We start from the raw sequence: 18,346 nt of genomic DNA on the forward strand, positions 1-18,346 counted from the left end.
TGTTGTATTTCTATTATATGTTTCAAGTGTTTGACTATATGAGACTTCATGGTTTTCTTATATATACTAGCTATAATCTTGTAAAAGACTAGGTTTGGTTCGGACTTTGTGGGTAATGTAGTTGCAAATTTCTGAATATTTTTGAGGAAAAAGTGGCTTTGGAAATTAGAACCCTATGGTTATGATTTATGAACTCCCCAAGATTCATAAAAGTGGCAAGGTAGAAGAGTCACAGTCACAGCTGAAGAAGCATCTAATGAGCCAGGTTTGGAGGTACGCGAGCTGATACAAGTTTCTACAAACCAGCCCATAAGGAGTCAGCCAATCCTCAGAGAATGCGAGGGAGGAAGAAAAAGGAATGTTCTAAGAAAGAGACGGCCCAAGTAACCTTTAAATCCATGGCAGAACCTTCTTTCAACAAGCAGTGGTCAGTGAGTGCTGACTTAAGTAGCTGAATCATTATTGGTAGCTAAGTTCTTTCTAACTCTCGAATCTTTGAAAACACATTGGCCTTTGTTAATTCAAGTAATCACTAGTACAAAATTGTAACTAAAGATATTGGTTCTAAAACCCTTACCACAGTGTTTCCAAAACAAAATACATGTTCTTAAAAAAACCCAAAAGACAAATAGTTTATAGTAGTTTTGAAGTGGGTTTAGATAATCAAACCTTTTACCTCTTCTGCCTCTTGTTGTTTCCGCTGGCTCTTCCACCACGAAATCCGCCCCTGAAATCATTCGTTGTCTCTGCTGTGTTCTGCTTGCTCAAACCCTTCCTACCACCATGACCAAACTTTGAATCGCGAAACTCCCTCTTTTTGTTGCTCATCCTCGAAGTAGGCCTTCCTTTGCCTCCTGATCGATCCCCGGGAGAAACACCTGGTCTTTTCTTACCTCCTCCCCTCTGGAAACTCTTTCCGCTTTCGAAATCAAGTTCAGGCGCACCCGCTTCATCACTAAACCCACTCTGCTGCCTCTGTTTCCTCCACTTCTTCACAGACTCAATGTCATCCTTCTTCTGCTTCGCACGTTCCTTCATCTTCTGAGACTGTACTTCCTTAGCCATTCTCTTATTATCCCTAGCCTTCCTCCTCTCTTCAGACTCCTCAATCTGTTTCTTCTCATGCAAAAGCCGAGACTTCACTTTCTCCATATGAATATCCGATTTCACCATCTCAGCATAGTAATTCGCCGGCCTGAGGAAATTCACACCCATTTCATTGAGTTTCCCAAACGCTTCTCTCGTCCCTTCAAGAGCTTGAGTATAGAAGGCCATCTCCCTCGCAAGGTCATCGTTCACATCCACAGCTTGTCCCTGATCAATCTCAACAGTAAGCTTATGAGTCCAATCAACATCTTCAGGCCAGCTAATATCTTGAAGTTTATCAAGCAACCCATCTCTGTTGTATACAGCAGTCTTCGTAGGCTCAGCCAATTTCTCCGTTATCTCGTTCTCTGTATCCGAATCCGAAAGCGATTCCGCTTCAGAGTCAGTAGCACTATCCTCATCAATCATGTTCATCTCATCATCTGATACTATATCCTCTTCCAGCGACATCTACTCAAACAACAACAACAACAACAACAAAACTTGACTCAGAATCAAAAAATTCAAACTTTTAAGCATTTGGGTTAAAAAAATATATATGCGAATCACCAACGCAACGAACGACACCATAAATGGTTCCATTACCTTCTATATGACAACAAAGTTCGATTCTTTATCTAAGAACTTAAGATTATAACCGTGAACAAAATTAGGGTTTATCAATTTATGTTACTTGGAGATTCGTAAGACGATGAACACTAAGATTGAAACAAACCCTTTGAGAAGGAATAGAAGAGAACTTACTGTTAACTACGAAGAAGATTGAAGAAGCTTTTGCTTGGAAAGGGTTTTAGAGAGAGATAGTGAAACGCCGGCGCAAAGAAGAAGAAGAAGAAACAAGTTTTAAAGGCTTCGACTTTGCAAAACCCTTTTCCTGCTTTATACTAAACCGGATCGTACCGGGTCCAAATTGGTTCCGATTACTCATTTATAAACCGGATCTAAGGCATGAAAACTTGTGACAAATTAATTTGCTTCATCAAACATTACATAATTCATTTCATCTAACAGAGTATAAAGATTATCATTCAACAGAGAAAAAAACAAAACTTTTGAGCCATGGCTCCAAACTCTTAATCTCTACGAAACAGATAAAGGACTATGAGAATCGGTCATTGTTTTCGATTGAACCAAACTCTGGATCTTGAGTTTTGCTTCTGCCATGTTTTTCTTCTCAAGCTCCTCAACCAACATTTTGCAAGTGCTATCTCTAGGAACCATTCCTTTCCGTACTGCTTCTTCGAAGAACAAGCAAGCTTCTTCAACTTTCCCGCTCATACACAACCCTCTAATGAGAAGAATATATGTCGACACATCGATGCTGACATCGTTTTTCACCATGTGATGCAACAGGATTCCAAGTAGCTTCATTTTCTTCTTATGGCAACACATCTTTAGCAATGGAGCATAAGTCTCAACGTTTGGACTGCACGATTCCTCCTCCTCATCCTCCATCCTTTTAAGCAAACGTAGAGCCATCTCATCTCGTGAGTGATGAAGCGCAGCGGAAATCATGGTATTGTAGACCAAAACATCACGAGGAACTCCTTGATGCGTCATGTCCTCGAATATCTCCGCTGCATCCTTAAACCTACCAGTCTTCGACAAAATATGTATCAATGAGCTATAAAACTTAGCATCAGGAACACAACCACCTTCTTTCATCTTCTCATAAACTCCTAAAGCTTCAGATACTTGTTTAGATTTACCCAAAGCATGCATCACAATCGTATAAGTCACAACATTAGGATTACACCCGTTCTCTCGCATCTCTTCCAACATCTCATTAACTCTCCTAAAATCTCCTTCCCTGCAATAACCTTCCACAAAGCTTGTGTAAGTAACAACATCAGGACTAAACTCAGTAACCTTCATCAAATCCATCATCGTCCTAGCATCATCAAATTTCCGAGCTTTACAAAACCCGTGAATCAAAATGTTGAATGTCCTAGCATCCGGCTTAATTGTATCGAAAAGCTTCAGAAAAACTTCATGAGCATGCTCTATACTATTCTCTTTCACAAGTGCATCCATCAAACTGTTCATAGCATTAGTATCTGTTTTCACACCATAACTCTTCTCCATCCCTAAAAAAGCATCAACAGCTTCACTATATTTCCCAGACTTCGCCAATCTCCTCATAACCTTACTCATCGTATCTAGCGTAACAAGTCCAGATTCTTCACTCTTCTTCATCTCATCAACTACTTCCCACATCAAATCAAAATTCCTACATTTCCCCAACACATCAACCATTGCATTATAACTCTGACCTGAATGCATATAACCTGTTTGTGATTTTGCCCAAATGAAAAACCCATAAGCTTGATTCCATCCATTACTAAACCTTCTTAGAACTTGCAAAACCAAACTCTCTGTAACCACCACATCACATCCACTCAACTCTTTAACAACATCCCCATGAGACGCGTCCTTCTTATTCAAAAATTCGCAGACTTTATCAATATCTTCCACTGGTTTCTTCATCACATTTCCATTTGAAACTTCTTCACGACTAAACTTCTGGCTCTCGACCCAATTCGCCAAAGAAGGGATAACGAAATCTTCATCGTCTTTGGTAACCGAACTCGTAGAAGAAAGCTTGTTTGATAGAAAGTCTTTAATCCAAGACGGAAGCTCCGGTGACTCTGCGGCAACAACCGGCGACTCCTCCTCAGTGTTGGAGAAAGCGTTGTTCGTTACCAGAAACCTCCGTTGGAAGATTCTCCGAGGTAACGTATACGAAACAAGCTTACTAATCCTAAGCTTAGAGAGCATTTTTGTTCCGTTTGAATCTGATGCAGATTTGTCTCTGTTTTTCCGATCAAAGTTCGAATCTTTTTGACCTAAAGCTTGCTCCGTTGTGTCGGGTCGGGTCGGGTCGTTAATGGGTACAAACCCGGTTCGATTTTATTTAATTTTAGATTTTTTTGGTTTACCCCACAACTGACAAGTGACGATTTTACTGACACGTGTAAAAGTCATCCTCTTCGTCTTCTTCTTTAAAAACCCTAATTTTAAGGAGCCCTCGTGTAGTCATCGTCGTCGTACATATCACTGTCTACGCCGTCAAAATCTAACGGCGCGTTTGTGACCATGCAAAGCTCAATGACATTGGAACTACGACCATCAGCTGATTCCGGTTCATCTGACGTCGATGCTGAGATCAGCGATGGCTTTTCACCGCTCGATAATTCTCACAGAGACGTCGCTGATGAAGGTAACACGATTTTTCCATTTTTGACCCGAAAGTTTTGATTTTTGCTAACAAAGACTCAATTTTTGACCCGAAAGTTTTGATTTTTTCTAAAAAAGACTCTGTCTTTGAGTCTGGTTCGTTGCTGAGAAGAGCAGAGATGTATCAAGAGTATATGAAGCAAGTACCAATCCCGACGAATCGTGGCTCGTTGATTCCGTTCACTAGCTGGGTTGGTTTAAGCATCTCAATGAAACAGCTTTATGGTCAGCCTCTACATTACCTCACGAATGTTCTCTTACAACGATGGGATCAATCACGATTCGGTACTGATTCTGAAGAACAGAGTTTGGATTCAATCTTTCATCCTTCAAAAGCTGAAGCTACCATCTGGCTTGTTGAGGAGATACATCGAATCACTTCTTCTCATCTTCACATTGCTAGTCTCTGGGGATCTGATCCTATGTATCACTCTTTCATTGACCCAATCTTTCCTAAAATTGAAACAAGTTCTTGAATTGTGATGAACATCTTTTTTGTATCTACTTTGTTTTCGGATCAATGAAATGTGAATCCTCCTCTTCATCTTTTGCTTATGTTTCTGTAATCACCAGAGCATACTCTTAGGTTCTTGACTATTTGGACTGTTGTGCCTTTGCTTGAGCTAATGAGTCCATTTGCCACTGCAAGTTTCTCGCTGTGTCGACTGAGCATAAAGATCTTCTCTTTCTCATCTACATCCATCAGAGCATTACTAAGATCAGGTACATGGCCTAAGGAACTCGCTCTTTGGCTAATTTCGTCGAGCATTGCTTCTATTTTTGGCATTACTTAGGTTCTTGACTATTGAAAATCGACATTGCTTAACACTGTAATAAGCTTTCATATCTCACATGTAATAAGCTTTACACTGTAGCTTAACACATAATCATTCACAAAATGGTATATGGCACAGAGGATAATCATATTGCATCACACTCAGTTAATAGACACAGTTAGATAAGTTACCTCCGCAGAACCATGACCAGTTAAGTAAGATGAATGCTCTCACTACTGCATAAGGCGAAGAATCCAGCTATTAAGATGTCAGATGCTGAGACCATCATGTAAATGAGAAAAAAATTGATGCTTTTATTCACTGATACCTTTGATTTCCGTTCATGAAAATTATTAGACTAGATACTACTACTACACATACATGGAATTAAGTGAGAATCATTGTTGATGTTCAGTTAAATTCAGACCTTCCAATGCCTTTCTGAAATCTCCTCCTCCGCTAACAATGTCCAAGAGATATTGTTCATACACTAGTATTCCTAGTTCAGACGTGACAATGATTCATTCAGCTGCACAATTGGACAGTACAGGCAATGGCTTGTGCCCAGTATTTGAGCCTAGCTTTCACATCATCCGGATTATCACCTGTAACAACAACAAATTGATAACATTTAGACTTCATATCTCAATGTCCATTCCAATCACTGAAATTCTTGTTTAACACTAGCACTCAGCAACAAACCAATTACACAATTGAAATCAGAACAGATCAAACTTAGATCACCGAATCAATCGACGAAAAATATGAGATATTTACCGGGACTAGAGATCTTCCAATTGGCAATGATTTTCCGGTGACTTATGCAGTTATGCTTATCGTCTAAGAACTTCTGGCTCATTGAATAGCAAAGCTCTAAAGCAGGTAAAGTGTTGCAGAGCTCAGGGATCTCGTCATAGCTGAAACCAAAGCCTAGATCTAAACAACCTTTGAGATCTTCGAGATCGTCATCCGTCAAACTCTTTGATCTCGTCAGATCGTCTTTTTGATCATCCACCGAGGAAGCAGCAGCAGTCTCAACGTAATCTTCCTCTTCATCTTTTAGTTCTGTTTCTGCTATCACCAGAAGTCACTGCAAGAACACTTTCCTTGACGGATGAAATGAAACCGGTTATTGTCTCTTAGAATGATTTCTCTGTTGTATACTTTGGATGCAAATTTTGCAAATGAATGACAATAAGAGCATACTCTTAGGTTCTTGACTATTCGGATTGTTGTTCCTTTGTTTGAGCTAATGAGCCCAAAGGCCATTGCAAGTTTCTCGCTATGTCGACTAAGCATAAAGATCTTCTCTTGTTCATCTACATCCATCAGAACATTACTAAGATCAGGTACATGGCCTAAGTCACTCGCTCTTTGACTAAGTTCATCGAGCATTGCTTCTATTTTTCGCATTTCAGGGTGTGACTCGTCCCCTGATGTGAACTCATGGGTCTTACCTCGAATCTGTATTACACTAGTCCCTGGCGGTTTACGTAATCCTTTCTCCTTCATACTCAGTCTCACTTTTGCCATGTCGTTCCATCTTCCAGCTGATGCATAGACATTTGATAGAAGAACATAGCTCCCAGTTCTCTCTGGAGCTAAGACTTGTATCTTCTCAGCTGCAAAAGCTGCCATCTCCACATTTCCCTGAACACGACAAGCAGCTAAAAGAGAATTCCAAATCACATCGTTTGGCTCCGTAGGCATGTCCTTTATGAGTTGCAGAGCTTCCTCTAACAATCCTGCTCGACCTAGCAGATCAACCATGCATCCATAGTGCACATCTTCTGGAGAAACTCCATGAAGTTTCTCCATTGAATTGAAGATTTCCTTACCCTGTTGGACCAATCCACCATGGCAGCAAGCTGTCAATGCTCCAATAAACACAACCCCATCTGGTTTTAAGCCTTGTTCAATCATCTCATTGAAAAGCTCAATTGCTCGCTCAACGTTTCCTGCCATAGCCATTGCTCCTATAGCCGCTGTCCAAGCTGAGACATCTCTGTTTGTCAAACTATTGAAAATCGACATTGCGCTTTCAGGATCCCCACACCTAGAAAACATATCTACTAAGGTTGTACCAAGTCTGACATCAAGCTGAATTCTGTTCTTTTCAATGTAGTAATATATCCATTTTGCTAGATCAAGAGCTCCCAAGTGCCCACAAGCAGATGCAATACTCATCATTGTCACACCATCCACATTGACACACTCTTGGCTTTGCATATAATGGAAAACTTCAATCGCTTCCTCATACATATTTTCTTGCACCAGAGCGCTTATGATCGTGTTCCAAGAAACAATGTTTTTCTCAGGCATGGTGTTAAATGTTTCCCAGGCTGCATCCACCTCACCATTCTCTATATAGCCAGCAACTATCGAATTCCATGTGACCACAGTCTTATTCGACATTCGATCAAAGATCCTAAACGCAGTATCTTGCCTATGACATTTCATGTACATATCAATCAACGCATTGCATATATTGTCCCAACTTTCAAACCCATTCCTCAGTACATACCCATGACAGCTCTTTCCCCACAAGATATTCCTCAACTGTGAACAAGATGAAATCGCACTCAACATCGAAATTCTATCAGGTCTAATACCAGAGTCCATCATTAGATTCAAGACACCTAGAGCCTCCTTCGTTAATCCTTGCCGCACATAATTTGATGCCATTGCATTGCACAAATCCAAATTACTAGCACCATACTCATCAAAAAGCCGTTTCGCTATATCAATAGCATTGCATTTCATGTACATATCGACCAGTGCACTAATCATAAGGTCGTTAACTTCAATCCCCGAATCACGGATAAAATCATAAACCTTCTCACCCGTTTCAAGATCCTCTAGCTTAGCACAAGCCGATATCACACACACCATTGTGACCGAATTAGGAATCACATCTTCGTCTCTCACCATCCGGAAAAACAAATCAACAGCGTCTTTCGCAAACTCCCGCCTCGCATACCCACAAATCATACTCGTCCAAGAAACAACATTTCTCTCAGACATTTCATCAAACACCTTACGTGCACAATCAAGCTCTCCACACTCAGCGTAAAAATGAACCAACGAGTTCTGCACAAACAAATCCTTCGCATAATCCATCTTAATAATCAACCCATGAATCTGAATCCCGTTACCTTTATCTCTGCTCTTCGCACACACACTCAATCCAAAAGGAAACGTGTACTTATCTGGAGAAATCCCAGAATTCATCATTCGAATAAATAACAAGATAGCTTCTTTACATAACCCAGAAGATGCATATCCTCGAATCAAAGAATTGTACATGAAACAAGTTCCATACGATTCACCATTCTCCTCTGCGTATTCAAACACTTCTTTAGCAAAACTTAAACTTTCACGTGTACCCAATTCACAACTTCGTGCTACAAGCTTAGTTATAGCGGAGACATCATCATCAAGGCCTTGCTTTGTGAGCGAAAGATGAAACATTTTGAGTTCGTCAATGGTTTTACAATTCTTTAACGACGATGGCGTGGCTTTGGTACGCTTGCTCTGGTTTGGAAGAGATGGTTTCGAAGTCGAAATGGCTAACACCATTGGAGAGAAATGAAGAAAATTCCCCAACATCGCCATTGTTGGATCTTTACTGATTCAGTATCGTTAATTATAAAAAGTTTGTCACTTTATAATCAAAAGCTCCTCAGGTCATCATCGAATCAAATTAATTTTTATTTTTGGTTAAAAAAAAAAAGCTCAATCAAAACCAAAACTATACAACACAAACAAATTAATCTTATGAATCTACCTTACTGGATTTGAAACAAACTGGGAACAGAACTGAAAATAGATGAATACCATTTTTTATTAGAACCCTCTGTATGTTATTAGGTTGTACGAAAGGGATTTCTATGTAATATCCATGTTCTTGCTAGTCTCATCATCATTAACATTACAACACAAGACGACTTTCTTCTCCTCCTCGTCGATTAATAGACTTGAGAAGATTCGAACACAATTACAGCGAGTGTCTAAGTGTAGTCTCCACAACAATGTAGCATCAGTATCAATGTTATTGGTTATCCATATCTCCATCTTTGATGTAGTACGGCTCCAATTCAATACTGCGAGTTGTTCTTCTCTAACAACTGATAGATCCAAGTTACCAACATCTTGGAAATGCGGAAGGCATAGACGTTTCAATCTCTCTGTTGTAAAGTCGAACATAAGTAAAAAGTTAGACCTTTCTTCAAGGTAGCAAGCAAGTAAGTATTTCCCTTCAGAGACACGCCAGTTCCTATTATGGAGTTGTGATTGAGTAAGGAGTCATGATTGACGTCATCAAGAACCCTCCATGAATCAGAACTAAACTCGTATATTTCAAACCCCAAAACTATTTGGGGCGGTGATGATTTGTAATCATAACTATACCAACTCCACAAGATTTTGTAGCTACGGCAAGATTCGTTGTTTTGGATATATCCTAGAGAAAACTTGGAGCCGTTTCTCCCGTAATCTACTTTGAGTTGGATCCACTTGGTTTCCCCCAAACACGGATTCCAAACCAAGAGTGTATTGTCCTTGGTGGTGCATAACAACAAACCATTGCAGTGAAAAACTTCGGTTATCTTGACTTGTTCTAAATTAGAATGAGAATCATTTAGGCCAAGTGCACCTTGAAACTCTATAGATGGAGGAGTAACGTTGAGATTGACGCTTATTGGACAAACCCTATACTCTTTCAACATGAGAACCATAGACTCCTTTGGTGCTTTAAGAAAGTGCTTCTCGGTGAATCTTGGGTCTTTCAATAGAGCGTTCCATCGTCTGCAAGTCGATCGTAATCGTTTGAAAGATGTGGCTGGAACCCTAGATAGTATTTCCTCTACCAAATCTAAAGGAATATCAAACATCATCGTTCTCTGTTTGTCATCTGGTCTCCCAACGAAGAAGAAAGACTCGGCCGTAAACAGAAACTAGGGTTTTGGTTTTTTCTTTTTTCTTTCACGTTTGCCCCTAAACCAATATTTCTTTTGATAAACCAGAGGTTTTAGGCCGAAGCCCACAATCATTGGGCCGATTACACTTGTATCCACTCAGCTGCCATCTCCACATTTTGAGTTCGTCAATGGTTTTACAATTCTTTAACTACTTTAATCGGAGAAGACGATGTTGTGGCTTTGGTACGCTCGGTCTGGTTTGGAAGAAATGGTTTCGAAGTCGAAATTGCTAACATTCCCCAAATCACCATTGTTGGCTCGTACTGATTCAGTATCGTTAATTATAAAAAGTTTGTCACTTATAATCAAAAGCTCCTCAATCAAGGAATCACATTAATTTTTATTTTTGGTTAGAAAAAAATGCTCAATCCAAAACCAAACAAAAAAATTTTCATTAAATCATTCAAATGACATTGTTAAAAACAATACCTTAAGGGAAAAAAAAAACACACAGGACCATTACTGGATTTGAACCAAACTCGGAACATAACTGAAAATAAATGAATGCCATTTTTTATAACGGTTAAGTAGAACCCTCTGTATGTTATTAGGTTGTATGAAAGGGATTTCTATGTAATATCCATGTTCTTGCTAGTCTCATCATCATTAACATTACAACACAAGACGACTTTCTTCTCCTCGTCGATTAATAGACTTGAGAAGATTCGAACACAATTACAGCGAGTGTGTAAGTGCAGTCTCCACAACAATGTAGCATCAGTGTCAATGTTATTGGTTATCCATATCTCCATCTTTGATGTAGTACGAGTCCAATGTAATATTGAGAGGTGTTCTTCTCTAACAACTGATAGAACCATGTGACCAACATCTTGGAAATGCGGAAGGCATAGACGTTTCAATCTCTCTGTTGTAAAATCAAACATAAGTAAAAATCTAGAATTTTCTTCAACATCATACGCGAACAAGTAAGTATTTCCCTTCAAAGACACGCCACTTCCTAATACGGAGTTGTGCTTGACCAAGGAGTCGTGATTAATGTCATCAAGAACCCTCCATGAATCAGAGCTAAACTCGTATATTTCAAACCCCAAACCTCTTTCGGGCGGTGATGATTCGTAATCTTTACTACTCCAACTCCACAAGATTTTGTAGCTACGGCAAGATTCGTTGTTTTGGATATATCCTAGAGCAAAGCTGGAGTAGTTTCTCCCGTAATCAACTTTGAGTTGGATACACTTGGTTTCCCCCAAACACGGATTCCAAACCAAGAGTCTATTGTCATTGGTGGTGCATAACAACAAACCATCGCAGTGAATAACTTCGGTTATCTCGACTTGTTCTGAACTAGAATGGGAATAACCAAGTGCACCTTTAAACTCTATAGATGGAGGAGTAACGTTGAGATTGACGCTTATTGGACAAACCCTATACTCTTTCAACATGAGAACCATAGACTCCTTTGGTGCTTTACGAGAGTGCTTCTCAGTGAATTTTTGGTCTTTTAATAAAGCGTCCCATCGTCTACAAGTCGATCGTAATCGTTTGAAAGATGTGGCTGGAACCCTTGAGAGTATTTCCTCTTCCAAATCTAAAGGAAGATCGGACATCATCGTTGTGTCTCTATTTGTGATCTAATCTCCCAACAAAGAAGAAAGCGACTCGTTCTCTGTAAACAGAAATTAGGGTTTAGTTTTCTTTTTTTCACCCCCGGTCCTAAACCAATTTAGTTTTATGCCGAAACCCATAATCCTTGGGCCGATTTTTTTTTTTTTTTTTTGTTAAAGTGTATTCAATTTTGAAAACATAGCTAGTAACTAGTACATGCTATGACTTTGTAGGTCATACAGTTTGAGAAAGAAGCTTAAGAACACTTAAATAAACATATTACATATATATGCTTAAGAGGATATAGGGAGTCCTAATGAAAAACTAGCTCTCGTTAAATGACTAGAAAGTGTGCCCACGACCGCCTCGGCCTCTATGACTTGCGTGACCACTTACCGGAAAACTCATTGTTAATGACTAGTCTGATGTTGTTTGGAGTAGTCTGACAACACAAATCTTCCTCTGATTCTCTCTTTGGCTTATGCCTTAATGCATTAACACTTAAATCAGATTTTTGTAATCAGTTATAGTTATCAAGTTTGACACTCATAAATCCATTCTTGTTCAGACCATCATAGACTTTTCCCACTGTTTGGGTAGACAATGACCAGTTTGCCAAAGAGAGAAAGCTACTTGCTTTTGTCGCCATTGTTAGCTCTTACTGATTCAGTCAGTATCGTTAATAATAAACAGTTGCTCACATTGTAATCAAGTTAAGATCATCATTGGATCATATGATTTTTAAATTTTTGATTAATAGCAATCTCAAATCCAAGCCAAAACTGTATAACCCAAAGTAAAGGAACCAAAAAATATTCATTAACTTATTCAATCCAAAAGACGACATTGGTTATTCGAAAACACAAGGCAAAGAAAAAAAAAGAGAGGATCTGCTAGAAATCTGCTTATTTTTTTTTTTTTTGACTAGTTTATTTATTTTCTTTTTCTTCCACCCTTCTTGACTTGAAATAAACTCGGAACATAATTGAAAATAACTGGACGCAATTCTTGGCTATATAGCCACCAATGGTTGTTTATGAAAGGGATTTCTGTGTAATATTCACTGTCCTCTCCAATAGTGTATACCAAGTTCCCGCAGGTTCTATAACCTAAACTACAACACAAGGCCGACACTTTCTTCTCCGCATCGATTAATAGACTCGTGAAAATCTCAAAAACATTACAAACAATAGGTAAATCCACTATGAATGATCTGCTCCACAACAACTCAGATTCATTATCAATTGTGTTGGTTACCCACATCTCTATCTTTGATCCATCATAGCTTCGATTTAACGCTGATGTTGGTTACCCAAACCATCGCAGTGAAAAACGTGGACTATATCAACTTGTTCTGAATTAGAATGGGAATCCTTTAGGCCTAGTGCACCTTCAAACTCTAGAGATGGAGGAGCAATGTTGAGATTGACGTTCACTGGGAAAACCCTATACTCCTTCAACATGAGAACCATAAACTCCTTTTGGTGCTTTACTAAAGTGCTTCACCGTAAATCTTTTGTTTTTGAATAGAGCGTTCCATCGTTTGCAAGTAGATAGTAACCTTTTCAAAGATGTCGCCGGAACCTTAGAAAGTATTTCCTCTACCAAATCCAAAGGAAGATCGGACATCATCATTGTTTCTCTATTTGGTGATCATATCTAAGAAAGGGACTCGGTCTCTATAAACAGAAATTAGGGTTTTGGTTTTTTTTTTTCCACAAAATAAACCGATCTTTGCTTTGATAAACTGGAGGTTGTTATGGCGCAGCCCATAATCCTTGGGCCGAGAAGTCCGCACATTTCAACTCCTCCTCAACACCGGATTTTTTTTTTAATAAATATTTTAGATGTTGTGGGAGATAACGTACGTTAGATCCATTCTTGTTCAGACCAGTTTAGTTGTGACATTGAACCGCATTAGAGAGAGATGAAGATCACTCCCTGTCATCGCCATTGTTAGGCTCACTTCCCTGCTTGACTGATTCAGTATCGACAATTCTAAAAATTTCGTCGCTTTTGTAATCAAAGCTCCTCATGTAAAACATAATCATCGGATCAAATATATGTAAAAAAAAATTCTTTGATAAAAAATAAGCTAACGCAAAGAAGAAAGGAATCATAAAGAATTAAAAAGTATTCATTAAATTATTTAAACGACATTGTCTTTAAAAACAAAAAAACGAAGATCCTCTAGAGGAGGATTGACTAATATCATTATTCTCTTTTGCATCTACCTTGCTGGATTTGAACCAAACTTGGAACATAACTGAAAATAAATGGATGCCACCACAATTTGTTTGTAGATTCTGCATAAACGATTTCGGTGTAATTTTCATCGCCCTCTCCAATAATGTATACCTTGTTCTTGCCTATTTGGCAACTTCTATCACAACACAAGGCCACTTTCTTCTCCTCGTCGTTTAAAAAACTCAAGAAAAACAAATAATTATAACCGCCGAAGGGTATATCAACTGTAAAGGATTTGCTCCACTGCAAAACACCTTTAATATCATTATCAATTTCATTGGTTATCCATATATCAATCTTTGATGTACTATCGCTCTGACTTAGCACTGAGAGTTGTTTTTCTCCAACAACTGATAGAGCCATCCGACCAACAACCAAAGGAAGACACATACGTTCAAATCTCTCAGCTGTAAAATCAAAACATAGTAAGAATTGATCATAGTTGTCTTTTTTATTATAAGCAAGCCAGTAACTATTTCCCTTCAGTGAGACGCCAATAATTGATAGAATGGAGCAGTACTCGAGAACGACATCATCAAGCACCCTCCATGAATCAGAACTAAACTCAAAGATTTCAAACTCATTAACTCGTCCGTGTGGAGAGTAATCGTCACCATCACAATACATTAAAATTTTGTAGCTCCGGCCAGATTTCTGTTTTTCGTATCCTAGAGAAAACATAGAGTCCCACTCATAACTGGTTTTAGGTTGGATCCACCTGGTTTGGCCCGAACACGGGTTCCAAACCATAAGTCTTTTATTGTTGTTAATGGTGATGCATAGCAATAAACCGTCACATTGAATAACTGCATATATATCGACTTCTTCTAAATTAGTATGAGAATCCTTTAGGCCAAGTCCACCCTTAAACTCTACAGATAGAGGAGCAACTTTGAGATTGACGCTTATTGGACAAACCCTATACTCTTTCAACATGAGAACCTTAAACTCCTTTGGTGCTTTACGAAAGTGCTTCTCAGTGAATATTTGGTCTTTGAATAAAGCGTTCCATCGTTTGCAAGTAGATCGTAATCGTTTCAAAGATGTGGATGGAACCCTAGAAAGTATTTCCTCTACCAAATCTAAAGGAAGATCGGACATCATCATTGTTTCCTCCACCTTTCTCCCAAGAAATAAGAAAGCTGACTTCTGAACCAACCTTGTCTTATATAAAGAAACGAGAAACGATTCCTCCTAGTATTTATATCCTTTTTCTTTTGTGGATTCTCTTTACTAATTTTACTTAATTTTTTGGGGTTGAAAAAAAAACTATCCTTTTTATGAATTATAATTTGAAAATACACCCTTTAATATTTTTTATTGAAAACTACACTTTTCATATGTAATATGATATTTTTCAAGATTTAAATTAAAATAAAATTCAAATATAATAGAAATTATGATTATAATCTTTTTCTTATTGTAGATAAAGATTTTTTATTGCTTATATACTAAGATTTAACAAAACAAATCTCTGTAAATATTATAAAAGTATTTTTCAGGGATAAACTTTGTTATAACAGAATCATAGAATATTCATTATTGCTTAAAAATATTTAGGATAATGAATTATTTTGGAATTGATAGTTACATCAAAATTTCTATAAAAAAAACTAAATATTTATGTCACCAATAAATTGTATTGATATACTAACTAGTAAAACAAGGCTATGACTTTCGTCTAGGGCATCTAGTTTAATTAGTATGAGAATGAGACAAAGAAGCTTAAGAGTAAACTTAAACAAATATATGCTTAAGAAGAAGATATAGCGAGTCTAAAACTAGCTCTCATCAAATGACTAGTAAGTGTGCCCAAGACCGCCTCGGCCTACGACCCCGACGGGCATGACCACTAATAGAAAACTCATAGTCGACGGAGTCAGATTTTTGAAATCTGTTATAATTATCAAATTTGACACTCATAAATCCATTCTGGTTCAGACCACCATAGACTTCCCCATTGTTAATTTGGGTAGACACTGACCAGTTTGCGAAAGAGAAAAAGCTAGTTGCCTCTGTTGCAAGGTACAAAACAAAGGAAGTATGCCCTAATTTCATCTCTGTTTATATGGTCGCAAGGGGACTCCATCCATGGAAGTGAACGAGAACCACACCGGAATCTCAATACCTACCTCTTCAAGCTTTCACTAGTTACCCAATTCACAACTTTGTGCTAGAACCTTGGTTATATAGTAGATATATCGCGTTGATTCATGAGCGAACTATGAAACATTTTGAGTTCGTCAACGGTTTTGCAATTCTTCAACGACTTAATCGAAGAAAACGATGTTGTGGCTTTGTTCCGCTTGCTCTGGTTTGGAAGAAATAACACTTTTCTCTTCATAAAAGTTTCATAAACGTAAACAACTAAATTAGATATAACATACATTAAGGTATACATGGTTCTTTGAAGTTTGAACCCATTAAAAACGAAGAGACAAAAATGAAGAAGAGGTACAAGAAATCACTTGCATATTTTCTTTTAAATTACTGGATTTGAAACAAACTTGGAACATAATTGAAAATAAGGGGTCGCCATTTTATGCTATAACTCCACCATCGACTGTTTGATATATAAGGGATTTCTGTGTAATATCCACCGTCCTCTCCAATAGTGTATACCAATTTATCACCTAAATTACAACACAAGGACACTTTCTTCTCCTCATCGATTAATAGACTCGTGAAAATATTAAAGCAATTACCGACAGTAGGTAAATCCACTATGAATGATCTGCTCCACAACAACTCGGATTCAATATCAATTTTGTTGGTTACCCACATCTCTATCTTTGATCCATCATATTTTCGATTTAACGCTGAAAGTTGTTCTTCTCTACTAACTGATAGAGTCACACAACCGTGATTCTGAAATGGTGGAAGACAAAGATGCTTAAAACTCTCTTCTGTAAAATCAAAACTGAGTAAACATTTATACTTGTCTATGTTACGAGACGCAACCCAGTAAGTATTTCCTTTCAAAGACGATGCACCACTACTATAACCTTTACGTTGTATGACGTAGCCAAGAAAGACGTCATCAAGAACCCTCCATGAGTTAGAGCTAAACTCATATATTGCAAACCGTTCGTAATCCATACAACCCCACCGCCTCAAGATTTTGTAGCTACGGCAAGATTTGTTGTTTTGGATATATCCTAGAGTAAACCTGGAGCCGTCTTTCACGTAATCAGCTTTGAGTTGGATCCACTTGGTTTCCCCCAAACATGGATTCCAAACCACGAGTCTATTGTCTTTGGTTGTGCATAACAAAAAACCATCACAGTGAAAAACTTGGACTATATCAACTTGTTCTGCATTAGAATGGGAATCCTTTAGGCCAAGTGCACCTTTAAAATCTATAGATGGAGGAGCAACGTTGAGATTGACGTTCACTGGAAAAACCCTATACTCCTTCGACATGAGAATCATAGACTCCTTTGGTGCTTTACTAAAGTGCTTCTTGGTGAATCTTTGGTCTTTGAATAAAGCGTTCCATCGTTTGCAAGTAGATAGTAACCTTTTCACAGATGTCGCCGGAACCCTTGAAAGTATTTCCTCTATCAAATCTAAAGGAAGATCGGACTTCATCATCATTGTATCTCTATTTGTGATCTGATCTCCCAACGAAGAAAAAAGCGACTCGGCCGTCCCTGTAAACAGAAATTAGGGTTTGGTTTTTTTTTTTTTTTTTTTGATATATCCGATCGGCTGATCCGGTCAGGCCCGGGAAAACGCACCGAAGTGCTACCATGTGGACTCGTCGCCAACACCTAGGTGTTGGATTACCACACTGCCTAACCCCGTGTTTGGAATGCTTTCCGACTAATATCTTGGGGTATCCAGTTAGCCTAATCCCGGATACTATGTGAATTGCTTGGGCCAAAACCCAAGCCCAGACTTCCCACACAAATGTGATTTTTTTTTTCACGTTTGTTTTAATAAACCGGAGGTCTTAGGTGGAAGCCCATAATCCTTGGGCCGATTTACACATTCGAACTCCTCCACGACACCAGAAAACTTGTTAGCAAATGACTGATGGTGTTTGGAATAGTCGGACAACACAAAATCTTCCTCCGATTCTCTCTTTTTAATTAATGCATCAAAAAACCCCACGAAAATTAGATTTTTAGTTTGTTATAATCATCAAAAAACACTCGTAAATCCATTACTGATCAGACCATCATACACTATTTGACTTCCCCATTGTTTGGGTAAACTATGACCGGTACTGGTCATCTTGAAAGAGAAAAAGCTAGTTGCTTAAGTCGCAAGTTACAAAACAGAGGAAAAAAGGCCCTAATTTATTATTTTTATACAGTCGCAAGGGGATAAGCAAATCGTGGATAGTTCTTGATAACCAAATTAGCAATTCTTTAGCAAAGCTCAAGATTTCACGTGTACCCAATTCGCAACTTCGTGCTACAAGCTTAG

At 38.4% G+C, this 18,346-nt stretch overlaps 8 protein-coding genes across 8 annotated transcripts; 1 reads left to right on the forward strand and 7 right to left on the reverse strand.

The window, feature by feature from the left end:
• Positions 1–492: 492 nt before the first annotated feature.
• LOC9321582 (probable rRNA-processing protein EBP2 homolog) lies at positions 493–1,967 on the reverse strand. Its single transcript, XM_021031059.1, has 2 exons — positions 1,852–1,967; positions 493–1,557 (listed from the first exon to the last, which is right to left on the reverse strand). The coding sequence occupies exon 2, from the start codon at positions 1,555–1,557 to the stop codon at positions 673–675; it is 885 nt and encodes a 294-aa protein (XP_020886718.1). The 5' UTR covers positions 1,852–1,967; the 3' UTR covers positions 493–672.
• An 84-nt stretch (positions 1,968–2,051) lies between these two features.
• Positions 2,052–4,021, reverse strand: LOC110229903 (pentatricopeptide repeat-containing protein At3g22670, mitochondrial). Its single transcript, XM_021031040.1, has one exon. It carries the CDS (start codon positions 3,883–3,885, stop codon positions 2,188–2,190), a length of 1,698 nt encoding a protein of 565 aa, XP_020886699.1. The 5' UTR covers positions 3,886–4,021; the 3' UTR covers positions 2,052–2,187.
• Positions 4,022–4,122: 101 nt separating this feature from the next.
• Positions 4,123–4,891, forward strand: LOC9321583 (protein RDM1). Its single transcript, XM_021031067.1, has 2 exons — positions 4,123–4,327; positions 4,423–4,891. The coding sequence occupies exons 1-2, from the start codon at positions 4,204–4,206 to the stop codon at positions 4,818–4,820; spliced, it is 522 nt and encodes a 173-aa protein (XP_020886726.1). The 5' UTR covers positions 4,123–4,203; the 3' UTR covers positions 4,821–4,891.
• A 519-nt stretch (positions 4,892–5,410) lies between these two features.
• LOC9321584 (pentatricopeptide repeat-containing protein At3g22690) lies at positions 5,411–8,811 on the reverse strand. Its single transcript, XM_021031078.1, has 3 exons — positions 6,202–8,811; positions 5,898–6,097; positions 5,411–5,725 (listed from the first exon to the last, which is right to left on the reverse strand). Exons 1-3 carry the CDS (start codon positions 8,733–8,735, stop codon positions 5,646–5,648), a joined length of 2,814 nt encoding a protein of 937 aa, XP_020886737.1. The 5' UTR covers positions 8,736–8,811; the 3' UTR covers positions 5,411–5,645.
• Positions 8,812–8,871: 60 nt separating this feature from the next.
• LOC9321585 (probable F-box protein At3g22720) lies at positions 8,872–10,069 on the reverse strand. The gene is given in 4 exon segments (XM_021031051.1): positions 8,872–8,970; positions 8,973–9,023; positions 9,026–9,353; positions 9,356–10,069. Coding segments are annotated over 4 exon segments (1,101 nt in total). The 5' UTR covers positions 10,016–10,069; the 3' UTR covers positions 8,872–8,908.
• A 489-nt stretch (positions 10,070–10,558) lies between these two features.
• LOC9321586 (probable F-box protein At3g22720) lies at positions 10,559–11,670 on the reverse strand. Its single transcript, XM_002885474.2, is given in 2 exon segments — positions 10,559–10,683; positions 10,686–11,670. Coding segments are annotated over 2 exon segments (1,110 nt in total).
• A 2,165-nt stretch (positions 11,671–13,835) lies between these two features.
• On the reverse strand, positions 13,836–15,100 carry LOC110229906 (putative F-box/kelch-repeat protein At3g22730). The gene has a single exon (XM_021031048.1). The coding sequence runs from the start codon at positions 15,017–15,019 to the stop codon at positions 13,880–13,882; it is 1,140 nt and encodes a 379-aa protein (XP_020886707.1). The 5' UTR covers positions 15,020–15,100; the 3' UTR covers positions 13,836–13,879.
• A 319-nt stretch (positions 15,101–15,419) lies between these two features.
• On the reverse strand, positions 15,420–17,601 carry LOC110229907 (probable F-box protein At3g22720). Its single transcript, XM_021031049.1, has one exon. It carries the CDS (start codon positions 17,507–17,509, stop codon positions 16,400–16,402), a length of 1,110 nt encoding a protein of 369 aa, XP_020886708.1. The 5' UTR covers positions 17,510–17,601; the 3' UTR covers positions 15,420–16,399.
• Between the last annotated feature and the right edge of the window lie 745 nt (positions 17,602–18,346).

This window comes from Arabidopsis lyrata, assembly GCF_000004255.2.
Source record: "Arabidopsis lyrata subsp. lyrata unplaced genomic scaffold ARALYscaffold_3, whole genome shotgun sequence".
In the NCBI taxonomy this organism is placed as follows: Eukaryota; Viridiplantae; Streptophyta; class Magnoliopsida; order Brassicales; family Brassicaceae; genus Arabidopsis; species Arabidopsis lyrata.